The sequence below is a fragment of the Canis lupus genome, chromosome 18, assembly GCF_011100685.1.
Source record: "Canis lupus familiaris isolate Mischka breed German Shepherd chromosome 18, alternate assembly UU_Cfam_GSD_1.0, whole genome shotgun sequence".
NCBI classification, from domain to species: domain Eukaryota; kingdom Metazoa; phylum Chordata; class Mammalia; order Carnivora; family Canidae; genus Canis; species Canis lupus.
Genome location: NC_049239.1, coordinates 49544118 through 49559240, shown reverse-complemented (window position 1 = coordinate 49559240; position 15123 = coordinate 49544118). Strand labels below are relative to the sequence as shown.

General features: G+C 52.3%; 1 protein-coding gene across 2 annotated transcripts; it reads right to left on the bottom strand.

The window, feature by feature from the left end:
* Nucleotides 1-1922: 1922 nt before the first annotated feature.
* MRPL21 (mitochondrial ribosomal protein L21) lies at nucleotides 1923-15112 on the bottom strand. Of its 2 annotated transcripts, XM_038563665.1 has the most exons (7): nucleotides 14989-15112; nucleotides 11058-11115; nucleotides 8424-8509; nucleotides 7205-7368; nucleotides 4949-5001; nucleotides 3915-4018; nucleotides 1923-2037 (listed from the first exon to the last, which is right to left on the bottom strand). In XM_038563665.1, exons 1-7 carry the CDS (start codon nucleotides 15086-15088, stop codon nucleotides 1973-1975), a joined length of 630 nt encoding a protein of 209 aa, XP_038419593.1. In that variant the 5' UTR covers nucleotides 15089-15112; the 3' UTR covers nucleotides 1923-1972. The 2 variants fall into 2 exon arrangements, with proteins under 2 accessions (XP_038419593.1, XP_038419594.1); XM_038563666.1 differs by lacking the exons at nucleotides 11058-11115; nucleotides 14989-15112 and adding an exon at nucleotides 10268-10422.
* Between the last annotated feature and the right edge of the window lie 11 nt (nucleotides 15113-15123).

Below are 15123 nucleotides of genomic sequence, written 5' to 3'. Positions count from 1 at the left end.
AACAGCTCCCTATTTCTCAGTGACTCCAGCCCCTGGGAACCCACCTACTTTCTCTATGGATTCGCGAATTCTCGGTGTTTCACACAAGTGGAATCACACAGCGTGTGTCCTTTCGTGACTGGCTTCTTCCACTCGGCATCCGGTGTTCAGGCTCACCCACGGGGCGGCATCAGGACTTCACCGTCTTCATGGCTGAACAATATTCCACCGCACTATGCACTGCCCACGCTTATCCACCCACCTGCTGACACACACGTGAATCCTTTCTGCGCTTTGCCTGCTGTGAACAAGGCTAGTCCAGTTTTTTAAAGATTTTGTCTGAGAGTGAGAGAGCTCACGAGCAGAGTGAAGAGCAGAGGGAGAGGGAGAAGCAGGCTCCCTGCTGAGCATGGAGCCCAATGTGGGGTTCAATCCCATGACCCTGAGATCATGAGCCATCCGGGTGCCCAAGCTTAGTCGTTTTTAAAAGCAGCAAACGTTCACTAGCTCATCTGCCACATTAATGCTCTGTAGGCACGTCACCAGTTCCCCAGAGCAGACGCTGCACATGGTGAACGTGGGCCCGGCGCTTCCCATCACATGGTCCAGTGAGGCGGGTACTGGGATCTCCCCCATTCACCAGGGGAGGCTGTCGAAGCCCAGGGCCTGGGTACCTTGCCCCGAGGTCCCGCAGCGCCTGGGGCTCACACCCTCCAGAAGCGCCCTGCAGCCCCAGAGCCCTACTGCCTGGCCAGAGCAGGCCTTCCAGAACCTATTCTGTTTCCAGCATACACATGTGCCAGAGGCACAGAACGGGAAGGTGACTTCTGTCTCACATGTTTTTCAACAGCTGTCAGCATGAGGGAGGTCCTCAGAAGCTCGAGGCGTGGCCTTAGGGGAGAGCGCTCCACCAGCAGGGCTGGGGCCCAGCACCCCTCACGCCCCAGCACCAAGCCCTGGCAGCCCATGTGGGCGTCCTGGTCCTGCGGGACTGCGCCCCCTGCCTCCCACGGAGGGTATTACACAGGAGAGTCTCCTCTGGGGCGGCCGCTCCATGCACCCCCAGAGCTGTCACTTCCACGTGGCAGGCACCACCCGATGACCCCCCACGGATTCTCCCAGGACCCCTGCAGAAGAAAGCACGCACTATGGTCCCACAGGTTTTGTTGTGTGGCTCACAAGCCCTAACTGTTCTCTGGGGGAGGCCCTGCCTCTGGGAATGACACAGCTCAGAGGGCCTTGCCAGCAGAGAGCACCCCCGTCCCCAACCGGCTCCCCGTTCCCTGGGCCACTCCGGGTCCAGGACCTGCTGTCCCTCCTTGATGGATTCCCTGTGCGCTTACGTTCCAGGACAGGTGGCTGCTTTTAGGATCTGCCCCAAAACACCTCTGGCCCCTTTGCTGTCTGCTACTGTCACATCCCAGCCACTTCCTCACTCTCAATTCCCCCTATCCTCCCCCCACCCCCCACCCCCGCCGCCCCGGCCTGGCCAGACTGCCACTCCCCTTCCCCACTGACCACAGGCAAAGGACAAGAGTGGGGCTCTGGGCCCAGACTGGTCTGAATCCCAGCTTCTTAAAAGAGCAAATCACGAGAAACAAGCACACTCAAGAGATGTGGTGTGCTCGTACTTTGCCCACCTTGCCAGAAGGTGGTGTGAGCTCCCAGGGCCCAGCTGTGTCCCCACACCACGCCCTGGGGCCCCGCCACCTGCAGTGGGGTGGATAGTGGACAGCAGCCAAGAACGTGACTTTGTCTCTCAAACAAGCCTGCAGGCTGCAGCCCCCGGAGGGCCGTGCTCGTGCTTCTTCCTGAATTCCAGGCTTCTCTGGCTTGGGGAGGCTGCTGCTTACAGAACTAAGCTCACAGACGTGGCACTCAAGCTAGAACAATCTGTCACAGGAATGCAAAACTTTTTATATAGAAATTCAGAAACTCGGGTGTCCAGAAAACAGGGGTTTATTTTTACATTCTGTAAACATGAGCTTCAGGATCAGCACAAACATGGAGCGATCTCAATGGTGTTTATCCGAAGGACAGTCTGTGGGTTCACGATAACTGGAAGAGAGAGAACAGGGTCACAGCTTGGCCACGTCTGCGGTGTTCATGAGCCACAGTGAGACCCTGTGGCCGGACCACCTGCTCTTTCCACGGGGGGTCGGCCTGGCACTGGCCCTCCCCAGGCGGAACCCAGGCCCCATGGGGACCCCGCTGGCCACGTGCCTGTCCTGCCCCATGCTCCGGGAGCCCCGTCAGAAGCAGCAGAGGGTGGAGGACAGGCTCCTGTGAACCTGACCTGAGGCGGAGCCAGCCTACTCTGTCAGGGTATTTTAGCACCTCCCCAATACTGGCAGCTCAGGCCAGTGGTGATGAGGGTGACTGAGGACTGTGCATGCTATACACTTCCCAGACAGGATCCCACACCTGTGGGTCCTAGGCTTGAGGAGCCCCCACCTTACGGGGGGTTGTGACTTCCAGGGGTGCCTACTGCAGGGATGGGCCTGTTCCTGCTTGTGGATTCACGGGGCTGTGGGGGGTGGCCACGGACTGGACCAAAGAAAGCTAATGGGGACAGGACGAGTTGGGGGGAGCACAGGCCAGGCCTCAACTGGCACTCCCTCAAGATGGGGAGGGGCAGAAAGTGGAGTGACAGCTGGTCTGGCACCTACCTGGGGCCTCCTGTGACCCCATGTGTCCCAGGACCCTCCATCTTGGATGTGTGGGGCCTGGCCCCCACCTGGGGGCTACTGCCCTCACTCAGGAGATGCCCTCACCTTCCCGACCTCTCATACCATAGTCTGGGACACCCCTGCAGCGTGCCCCAAAGAGCCACCGCAGGAGGCTTCCTCTCCTCTTCCCGCTAACTGGCTGCTGAACCCACCCCAGGGCCCCTCTGCTCCCTCACAGCTGGCGGGAGGGGGGTACCCATGGGTGAGGTCTGTGCTGTGAAATCACCCGTCACATTCACTGCTGCTGCTCTACTCCGGGTCTCCTTAGACCACATCAGGGCCACCTCTCCCCGCTGTGCAGCCCAAGTATTTGGACACCAATGGTCAGCATCCGCCCTGCCCCTGCCCCTGGCCCTCATGCTGTACCTGCCAGCACGTTACGCAGCTCCCGGGCTGACATACCCTGCCAGTTCCCTCTCTCGTCCATAGTCAGTTTTGCTCCTTCACTTTGACCCCTGACCTCACCCCTTCCCACCTGAACCTTCCCTCCACCCCCGCTGTCCCCAGGAGACCCCTGGACTTCCTGCCCGGCAGTGAGGCCATCAGAGGGACACTCACTTCATCACCAAGCCACACTCTGCACGGCCCTTCACCCTATGCTCCTCACCCCATCCCACGCTGGCTCTCCCTTCTCTGTCAACCAACGGCCCTCTTCCTCAGGCCTCCCTCCACCCCTGGATATATGTACCCAGAGGCACAAGGTCAGGTGTTGCTCAGGTCCCACCAGTTATCTAAGATTCCTTCCGGTTCTCGTGTGGAGTGGCAGTTTGCTCATGGCACTGCGGGGGGAATGCTCTGCTGAGAGGACTGCCTTGCCCCACCCCGTTTATTTGTCCAGTCTCCATGCTGGACAGGAGTCACCTCTGGTGCTTCTGGCACAAATGGTGCTGCCACTGATGCCCGTCCGTGGGTCATGGGACATGCTGTGCCAGTCTGAGGTGAAGGCAAATGTTCCCCTTGCCATTGTGACCTGCTGGCACGTTGTGGTCCAGTGGCAGTGGCTGAGGTCCCAGGGCCCCTCCCTCCACACCCCTGCTCTGCTTACGAGTGACTTCTACCTGCCCGGCCCCATCTAACCCAGGAGACCGGGGCTGAGCTCCGTCCCGTGTCGGTGGCCGCTGTCCCTGCCAGCAGCCACAGGACCGAGCATAGTGGGGGACCGAGCACAGTGGGGACGGGGCACCAGCCACACTTTGTCTAACTCACCTTTCGTCTTCCTGTAGTTTTTCCTCTTCTTAAATTTCATATTAATTTTTGGCCATGATTCTGTCTTTTCGATGACCGTGGCTTCTACTCGAACGAGATCCTTTCTAGAAAGAAGAAAATAAACAATGACCTACCTTCTTAATTATTTTTCAATCTTACTAATGGTGTGTAAGAATTTCCAAAACAAAGTTTTACTTTCTTTTCTGCTGATTATAAATTATACCCTCCCTGCAGATAATTTGAAAACCTCAAAGAAGCACGACAGAAGGGGAGGAGGCAGGGGCAATGGGCAAAATGAGAGAAGGGGGGGGCAGCCCACGTGGCTCAGTGGTTTAGTGCCGCCTTTAGCCTATGGTATGATCCTGAAGACCCAGGATCAAGTCCCGTGTCAGGCTCCCTGCATGGAGCCTGCTTCTCGCTCTCTCTGTGTCTGTTTCTGTCTCTCTCTCTCTCTCTGTGTCTCTCATAAATAAATAAATAAAATCTTAAAAAGAAAAAAGAAAAGAAAAGAAAAGAAAAGAAAAGAAAAGAAAAGAAAAGGGGACTAAGAGGTGTGAACTTCTGGCTGTGAAATAAACCAGCCATGGGGGGGTGGCTCAGCACCAGGAATATGGTCCACAACACTGTAATCAGTTTGGGAGGTGACCCAGGGCAATAGGCCCATGGCGGACTGCACTCTGTAATGTACCAAGACATCGTGTACACCTGACATGGATACGATACTGTATGTGAATTATTACCTGATACTAATAAAAGAGAACAGCACAGGGGCACCTGGTGTCCCAGTTGGAGAAGTGTGGGACTCTTGATCTTGGGGTTGTGAGTTTGAGCCACATGTGGGGAGAGTGTTTACTTTACAAAAAAGAAAAGAGAAGAGAAGAAAAAAGAGACAGGGTGGTCTGTCAACAAATCGTACAAGTCTCCACTGTAATAAATTGTAATAGAACAATGGTCTGGCCTGGGTGTCCTCTGCATGGCCTCCCTCACAGATCGTGCAGGCCCTAGACAAAGCCCAGCATTAGTGAGCGCGTTACCCAAGGAGTGGCTTGCCAAGTAACGTGAAGTTGTCAGCTCCAACCAATAGGACCTGGGAAATGAAACAGGCATGTTACCAACAAGTGACAGAAAAGTCAGTGATGCAAACAATGGAGCATGAGGAAGGAACCAGCCACCCAACAGCGTGCTACGGACTTGATCTGCCAGCCTACTAGCTGTTCCTCAGGGTTCAAACCAGTGAGAATGTGAGCCAGCCCCTGGCTGCTGAGCCACAGAGCTGCGGCTACCTCCCAGATAGGCCCATCAGTGCAGCCAGGACAAGTGTCGTTGAGTACCTGACTCGGTGATTGTGCTTCCAGAGAAGAGTGTCAACCGCCTGTGTAAATAACGGTGGCTTTTTTTTTTTTTTTTTTTTTTACTTTTTATAGAAAGTTATATACAGCGAAAATCCTACTGCGGTGTCCTTGGAAGCAGTTTATAACACTGCTAATTCTGCCAAGATTTAGGTTCAAGTGTATTTTTTAAAGATTGCAAAATTCCACGTGGATGTTTCAGCAACTGTCCTTTGCATGGCCAAGTGCGGCCTCAGATGAAGGCATCTTTGCATTACAAGGGCAGATGAGAAAAACACCCAATGACATAAAGCTTAAATATTTAAAGGTGAAGTGTATTTTACAACAACATCAATGGACTTCATATGTTCGATGATGACAAATAATCAAAACACTGTATTACAGTCTCTTTCAGCGTGACATGTTCTCTTCTACTGCATTTCCTAAGTTAGGAAAAACAGTTTGCGTTAGGTGGTGGTTTCTAGAATGTTTTTGTGAATGTGAAATGTTTCAAAATGATATCTTTATAGGGGGTACCTGGTTGGCTCAGTTCGTGGAATGCATGACTCTCAATCTTGGGGTCATAAATTTGAGCCTCATGTTGGGTGTAAATTACTAAAAAAAAAAACTTAAAAAAAAAATTCCCTTTCAAAAATCTTCAGATACACCTCTAAAGTCTCCTACTTATTTTAGATGTTATATAGAGTAAATGTGCCCTTGCCCATGAGCTCATGACAGAGCCACTGTCATTAAGGAGAAGTAAGTCCTCCTGGCTGTTGAAGCCCTATATGGTTGATTAGTTCAGCTCTGAGCTCAGTTCACCGGCTGTGAGAACAGCATCTTAGAAACAAGAGTTTAAGGGGGCGCCTGGGTGGCTCAGTGGTTGAGCATCTGCCTTTGGCTCAGGTCGTGATCCCGGGGTCCTGGGATTGAGTCCTGCGTTGGGTGAGCAGGGAGCCTACTTCTCCCTCTCCCTCTGCTGCTCCCCCTGCTTGTGCTCTGTCTCTCTCTCTCTCTCTCTCTGTCAAATGAATAAATAAAATCTTAAAAAAACCAGAGTTTTGGTTTAAGTACACAAAAACTCTGCAACCACAAAAGAGGAGTTTTAATCAATAAAAAAACCCATATATGCTATGGCACATTATGTTAGCAGTTAAACACATCCTAGAAAAACGATCTAATATAGAAACCTCATATATATATATAAATATATATTAGAACTTATTAGAGAGAGAGTGAGTGGGTGAGAGAATGCACAGAGGGAGAGGGAGACACAGTCCCAAGCAGACTCTATCTCGAGTGCAGAGCCCGATGTGGGGCTTGATCTGATTCTGAGACCACGACCTGAGGTGAAAACAAGAATCTGATGCTCAGCTGACTGAGCCACCCAGGCACCCCTGAAAACTTACATTTGATATACTTTTATAAATAGAATAAGAAAAAAACAAAGAAGTCTGCCCCAAACAACAAGAAGAATTGTAAGTGATGGGTAGAAATACCAGGCTAAACATGCAGACCAAGCAGTGTGGAACGGCCGGTAGACATACCAGTCCCTGGGAAATGCCTCTAAAACCAGTCCTTCTGCTTAAAAGCAGCAGCCATCAAGTCTAACACCACAGTAGTGTTCCTGCAGAAACACTCGCCCCGTCAGTGTGGGGCTGAACCCCTGTCTGCAACCGGGATGCTCATTACGCTCTAAGGGAGGGTGCTCCTGAGACGGGAGCTCCATCAGCACACGTGTTTTCCTTGGAGGAAGGGTGGCCCGCCTCCCTGTGAGGGGAAGTCTCCTGAGCTGCCCTTGCAGTCCCTCGCCCTGCTGGGCTTCAGCCACCCCCAAGGGGACACCTGCCCTCTCCTGTCCCTTGGCTCTGCTCACCCTCTCCCGCTGACCTGAGGAAGGCTCCCCAGGATAGCACACCTGGTGACTGAACTCCTGGGGCACACAGACCCTGTTGCACTCACCTTCTCCAGCCGTATCCTCTCTCCACATGCAATGTCTAATTCGTTGTTGATTAAAATCAGGTCCTCAGAGGTCACCTTCCACTGGTGGCTGGCGAAGTGCACCACAGCAAACAGCCTGCCATACTGGCCTGTGGCGATCAGCTCGTTCACCTTCCCCACGACCTCTAGGAGCGGGGAGAAAGCAGGCCAGGTGGCCAGCTGGTCAGCTACTCCCATTGGCACAGGCCTGCAGGGACAGTCATACAAGGCCCCAGGTCCCCTGCTCTCCCTCAGTGGGATGGGAAGTGGCGGTGGGGCTGCCGCCCGTGATTCTCTAGCCTGAGCACTAGGTGCACCTGGCTCCGTCCCTGTGACTCTGGGGTGCAAAGACCTTCACCCCATTGGATTCCCAGTCTTCTGTAAGAAAAAGCCAGAGGACTAGCAAAGTGAGAGCAGAGGCCTTTTTGCAAACCAGGAAAAGCTAGAATTACACCCTGTGGTGCTAGGTCCACCTGGAAGCCTCTGCCCGCACAGCCCGCACAGCTCCGGGCTTCCACTGCCTCACCTCAGGTCGCGATCCCTTCTCTCCTGCCCTGTTCGCTGTCTGATAAGCATCTGTGAGCCTTGACCTGCCCAGCCTGGCCTGAGGCTGGGTGCTGGGACAGGAGTGCACGGTGCCTGCCCTGGAAAGAGTCAGGCCCGAGCTGCGCCCGGAGAAAGGGCAGAGCACTGTTTATCTGGCACCACATCTCAAACGGTACTTTAAAACCAGAAGATGCCACGCGCTGACCTGCGTTTCCAGCCTTGTAAGGCAGAGGACACCGGGCTCCCTCGTGGCAACGGTGGCCGGCCACATTGTCCCTCCTCACGGGACACGCTCTGGGTCGACAGGAATCCTGACACCCCGAGTTTCTCCAACTCCCAGGCTGCACCCACACCTACTGACCACCATGCACATGGTTCTTCTGATGGCGGAGCAATCTTTTCCTGCCACTGTGTTTCCACCAACAGCGTGGACATAGGTGGAGCCGGGGGTCCTCCCTTGCTTACACTGCCTGCTTGGACTGTGGCTGGTGCTCGCGAGGGTTTGAATCTGTGTCAAGTGGCAAAAACGAGCCTGAGCATTCACACCGTGCTGAGTCTCAGGGCCCCTGGAAATGTGAGATCCTGTTCTGTGGCCAGGGGACCACCTTGTCGGGGGAGAAATAGGGGGTACCGCCCTCGTTTCCACATCTGGTACCTGCATGGTGTCTGGTCTCCTCAGCTGGGTCTGGCAGGACAACTTCTGGCCAAGGTGGTGAACTCAGTGATGTTTTAGGAACGTACCTGTAAAACAGATTTTACATGTACACGGCATGCCCATGGAAAAAGACAGTTCAGGATCTGTGAGAAACGGCTGTGCTCAAGCTGGGGGGACAGGGCTATGCCTGCCATATGCTCCCAGGAGGCCCCGGGCCATGTGGACACGGGACTCTCAGTACAGACTTGCCCCTCTGTGTGACCGCACATCCTCTCAGAAGGGCCACATATTTCAAGAAAGATCCACTAATTACTCAATAATCAAAACAGGAATTCCAACCATTTCATCCCAGAAGCGCCCCTCCTCGGAAGAACTACCCCCCTGGGCCGGTGGCTCATCCGAGAAGACAGGACTCTCTTTCTTAGTGTCAGGGCACACGTTCTCTTAGATGTGTGGGCTGCATCGATGCCCCTCCTTTGCCACCCCCAACGCTCCACCCAAAGGCAAGACATTCTCTGCCTCCCAACCGTGCTGCAGTGCCAGTCTAACACTCAGGGACTCTGAGGGCAGGGCTCCAGTGACAGGAACACTTTGCTGCTCAGCCCTTACCTCTAACTCCCACCAGGTAAGAGTCTGCTTGGCCTTTGTGCACAGACAGGGGTTGGAGCCCCGCCTCTGTCACCAGACTAACAGGACCTTGGCAACCATCTCACTATTCTGTGCTCCAGTTTCTTTCACTGAGCAAATGGGAACAAAAACACCTGTCCCCAAGGCTGTGCAGGATCAGGAGGGATGGTGTGCCCGGAAGGACCGGGCAGTGTGGAGATGCACGCGGGAGCAGTGCTGCTGCAGCCAGGGTCTGCCCCTCCCTCCGCTCGGCCTGGAGGAAACAAGCTGGGTGCACAGGGAGGGAGCACAGAGGCAAAAGGTGGCAGGGTCTTTCTCACTTCTTGATCTACTTCTGCCTTGAATTCCTGAAATCTATGGAGAGGGGAGAGCTCAGTAGAGCCCAAATTGAATTATTCAGAATGGTTTTAAAGCTTCTATTGCTGTTTGCCACCAGAGAGGGAAATGTCCGTCTTTCTGCTGCAGAGTTCCATCAGGAGCCCCACTTGGGTGCGTACAACGAATGCTCCCCATGCTGTGGCTCTAATCACTTTGGTGTCAACCGGCCAAAAAATGAAACTGAGCTCATCCACTGTGCTAATCTCAGGGCACCTGGAAACACGTTCCCACCCTGTGGCCAAGCAATGATCTCTGACAGACAAGGAGGAGGAGAGTCCAATCGTGGGAGCTCTGGTCCCCTTGCTGGGCCCGGCCCTCCCTATGAGACAGACTATAAGACAACAGATGCTGGAGACCTGGAACTCATGGGGAAAGAGAAAGATTAACTCAAATTAACTAATGTTCTGCCTTAGGATCTCTCTCTCTCTAATCTGATTCTGTTTTTCGACTTCATCTTTTGAGAAACATAAAAGCCCCCCGAATCTTCCCACTTCTGAGTCGGGAATGCAGGAGCAGCTGATACCCCATAACAACTCATGGTACGCCAAGCACTGTCCTAAGTTTGTTTGTTTGTTTGTTTGTTTATTTATTTATTTATTTATTTATGTCCTAAGCTCTTTGTGAAAATTTATTGAACGCGCAGAGGACTCCACTGAGAGAGATACTAACACCATATCCATCTTGCACAAAGCTCAGAGTGGACTACTTTGCTCATGGGCCCCTGGGTTGTGAGGGGTGGGACTGGGACAGGACCAGGAGCTTCCTTACTCTTCACTGCTACCCTCTACTGCTTTTGGATATTCCTACTGGGAATTTGGGTGGGATTTTGTCAAATTTACCTTCTGTAGTTTACATTAAAGGTTTTTTTCTCCCTGGGGTCCATGGGTGGCTCAGTCGGTTAAGCATCCAACTTCTGATTTCAACTCAGGTGGTGATCTTAGGGTCCTGGGACCCAACCCTGTGTTTGGGCTTCAGGCTCAGCTGGGAGTCTGCTTGAGATCCTCTCTCTCCTTCTTTTTCCCCTTCCCAAAGTAAATAAAATCTTAAAAAAAAATTAAAAAAAGATTTTTTCCTCTAAGAGTGATATTTTAATACTGAATATGTTCTTCCAAGAGATATTTAAGTTTTTCCTAAAAATTCTGATCCAACCTTCTTGTGATTCTAGCTCTCCGGTTAGAAGCCTCTAATTAGGAGCTACTAGATTTTTTATTTTTTAATTTATTTTTAAATTTTTATTTATTTATGATAGTCACAGAGAGAGAGAGAGGCGCAGAGACACAGGCAGAGGGAGAAGCAGGCTCCATGCACCAGGAGCCCGACGTGGGATTCGATCCCGGGTCTCCAGGAACGCGCCCTGGGCCAAAGGCAGGCGCCAAACCGCTGCGCCACCCAGGGATCCCGGGAGCTACTAGATTTTTTAAATAAAATACAGCTATGCAAGGCCTAAAAGCACATTCATCTTTGGACTCTGGATGTTCCATGGATGTTTATGTCAAGGGTTCTAAAAGTACTATCAAAAAAGGTATGACAAAATGTAAATATCATTGAAAACCCACACATAGGCCGTTCTGACTTTAGAAAGATAGTCCTACAAAGGAAGAGTCACTCAAACCCATGTTTTGACATTACCCTTGTGGAACTGAAGTACTCTGTGAACCAAATCTTTGGGAAGCAGATCCCAGGGAAGCTGAGGAAACAAGAAACAGTGATCATTAGTGGTAAGAAATGCCACTGCTCTTCATTGCTGGTGCTGGAGTTGGAGCACCAGGTCACAACGTGTCTGTGGAAAAAATCTCCGTTGACAAAGCTAAAACACCATTGCTTGTGGTTATTACTTGTGTGTGTCCATCTGTTCATCACACCATTGAAAAGGGCCTAAAACAAGAACCCTCACCCACTGACCTGTTCCTTGATCGCCAAGTGCCCCGTAGGGTCAGATGCTGTTCTCTGCCTCCCAGACGGCCTGAGGAGCCCATCTCCTGCTAGGCTCACCCATGCTGTCCCTCCCAAATGGAGTTGGTTTCTGTGACCAATGACATGTGGCCGACGTGATAGCACAACACTTCTGAAATTACGTTATAAAGGACTAGAATGGAGGCCTCCTGCCCATGACTAAGGTTGTGAGCTGGGAAACAGAAGATCCCGCCCCAGCAGACAGCCTGAGGGCAGCTTGAGAGCCAGAACCACCCAGGTAACCTGCTCCTGTACTACTCCTGACCATTGGAAATGGTGGGACATGACAAATGTCAACCACGCTAAGCTGCCAAGTTTTGGGGTGACTTATGATGCAGCAGTAGATGACTAATACACCAAGGGACAAAGGCCCAGAAATCAAATGTGGAGCTTAGGAGAGAAAAGGAGAGGGTAGCAACTCAGTAACTGTTGAGGATTTATTTATTCATTGCCTCTAAAGATGTCCTGTTACTGAAGTTTCCTCTATGGGGGCCCCTGGCTGGCTTAGTCGGTAGACTATGCAGCTCTGGATCTCGGGGTCGTGAGTTTGAGCCCCACACTGGGTGTGGAGTCTACTTAAAATGAATTAAAAGTTTCCTCTATCTAGTTCTTTGAGTTGTCGTTATGAATATCGAATCCCGCCAAACATTTCTTGCATCTACTGATGTGTTTGATTTTTATTTTTTATTTTTAAAGATTTTATTTATTTATTCATGAGAGACAGAAGCAGGGAGAGAAGCACGGTCCATGCAGGGAGCCGGATGTGGGACTTGATTCCGGGACTCCAAGATCACACCCTGGGCCGAAGGCAGGTGCTTAACTGCTGAGCCACCCAGTCGTCCTGCATTTAGTTTTTTTTTTTTTAATATTGAGCTACAATGTACTTTCCATGAAATTCACCCTATTACAGCTACCTCTTAGCAGGTGTTCTCAATTATTGGTATCTTGGGCTGGGTTCTCCTCTACTACCTTGCTGTGCCTGGGATTTAGATCCTCGTTCGGCCGTATCTCTTCTTTTTCTGGGACCATTCCTCGGGTGATTGTATCTAGATGAATGGATTTAAGTATCTTGTTTACACTGGTGACTCCCAGGTTTACACCTGCAGCCTGGATTTGACCACCCACTTGTCCATTTGCTGTCACCACTTGCAAGTCTGACAGGCATCTCAAAAACTACAAAGGCTCCAGATTCACCCTCATGCCTGCTTCTCCTCCCCATCTCACAAAATGGCAATGTCACCTTTCTAGTTGCTCAGGCCAAAAAATCTCAGTCCCTCTTGACCCTTTCCTCTCTCACACCCTCAGAGCTATCAGCAGATCAGCTCTCTCTTCGAGATCCAGGGTCTGACCACCTAAATCCCCCAAGCCACCATCAATCACATCTTGCTGGAATTATTACTAACACCCTGCTCTCCCCATTACCTCCCTTCTCTGTGCAGCAGCTAGAGTGACGCTGTGAAAACTCAGGTCAGATCTTGTCACTATTTTGCCAAAACCCTCCAAGAGCTTCCTATTTAATTCAGAGAAAAGCCAAAACCCTCACAAGGGCCTACAGGGCACGGGCAGTGTGATGCCCCCTCTCTCTCTGGCTCGCTCTGAGCCCATGTCTCAGACTCTACCTCTTGTTCATTCTGCACCTGCCACTCTGGCTTCCTGGCTATTCTCGGAACATGCCAGGCACATGCCAAGTGCCTGCCTCGAAGCGTGTGTGCCTTGGCTGCTCTTCCTCTGAAACCTCCCTCCCCCATTTTCTCTGGGTGGACTCAAACAGCATCTCAGTAGAGAGGTCTTCCTGGACTATCCTATTTAAAACTGACCCTCTCCCACCCGCTTCATGCTTGATTTTTCTCCCTAAGACTCACCAGCTTCTAATACACTATGTAATTTATTTTAAAAAATTTCCTTCTTGGGCAGCCTGGGTGGCTCTGTGGCTTAGCGGCGCCTTCAACTGACGGCCTAATCCTGGGGGTCCTGGGATCAAGTCCCACGTTGGGCTCCCTGCATGGAGCCTGTTTCTCCCTCTGCCTGTGTCTCTGCTTCTCTCTCTGTGTCTCTCATAAATAAACAGAATCTTAAAAAAAAAAAAAAAGTTGCCTGTCTTTCCACAGCCACCCTTCCCCCATCAGAATACTAGCACCATTAAGAGCAGGGATTATTTAAGTCTACGATGTATTCCACCCTTCCCCCCATCAGTGCTTGCGCATAAGAGGTGCTCAGTAAATGGTGGGCGAATGAATGAAGCCCTGGTTGGAATATGCCCTGGCAGTGGACTCTGCGCCTCCCTTGGAAGCCACCTCACTGGAACTCATCTACGGCCTTGGCTCAGTCCTGGACCCCGGAAGGAACAAATGTGCTCCCTCCTCTCCCATGGGGTCGTCCTACAGCTCTGAGCACTGTGGTATCTTCCATCCTGTTCCCCTCTCTCACTCCTCAAGGACCTGGCTGCTTACCATTCTGGTCACCTTCCCTGAACTCCACCTTACCTGTGTTTCTTAAAGTGGGGAGTCTGGAATTGAACACAGCGTTCCAAAGGCGGTCTTATGTCAGGACAAGGGAATAATTTCCACCGCTTTTGTAAAACTGTCCCTCCCTCCCTAAACCTGACTTTTACTAATGGAAAACGTCAAACACACGAGAAAGTAAAGAGGACAGAACCGAGAGTCCAGAGCCTTCACTGCAGATTCAACGGTTATCAACTCGCGTTGCCCATTTTTGGGTGTACAGGGTCTCTGGCCCAACTTCGCAATGATTTTTTTTTTTTAAAGATTTTTTATTTATTTATTCATGATAGTCACAGAGAGAGAGAGAGAGAGGCAGAGACACAGGCAGAGGGAGAAGCAGGCTCCATGCACCGGGGGCCCGATGTGGGATTCGATCCCGAGTCTCTAGGATCGCGCCCTGGGCCAAAGGCAGGCGCCAAACCGCTGCGCCACCCAGGGATCCCTCGCAATGATTTTTAAGTGAATCACAGATACACTGCTTGAGCAGCAGAGATGTCAACGTGCTTCCACGGAAAGAAAATATTCTTTAAAAAACACATCACTGAAGCACTGTTGTATCTAAGGAGAACACTTCTTCAATATCCGCAAATGTACACTTAGCCCTATTTTTAAAAAGATCTTCTTTATCTATTCAGGACGAACACACAGAGAGAGGCAGACGTGGGGCTGGATCCAGGACCTCGGGATCGCGACCTGGGGCGCAGACAGACCTCAGCCGCCGGCCACCCAGGCGTCCCCGGGCCTATTTTGAAAACATGGTTGGGGGCAGTGGGTGGCTCAGGTTCCGATCCTGGTGCCCGGCCCCAGCCCCGCTCCGGGCTCCCCGCTCTCCCGCTCCCTCTGCCCCTGCCCCTGCTCAGGTGCGCGCGCGCGCTGTCCCTCAAATAAATAAAACAGGCACGCCAGTCACTTCAAGCCAAGATAGTGCCTTTGGCGAACGTCACTGCTAACGAAAGGCACCAGGCCGAGCCTGGGCTGCCCCGACCGCAAGGCCAGCGCCGTGCCGGTCACCGCGCCGACAGCAAGCGGCCGACGCCGAAGGCATGGGGCGGACGCGGACCCGCACGCCGCGCTGCCCGCCTCCCACCCCGCTGCCCGCCTCTCACCGGCTCCGGGCCCTGCGGCTCTCGGGCCGCGGCGGCTGCAGGCGCACAGCAGCCGTCGGAAGCACACGGGCACGGCGCGGGCCGCCACGGCCGCCGCCATCTTCCCGCAGCCTCGGCCGGAAGCGGAAGCGGAAG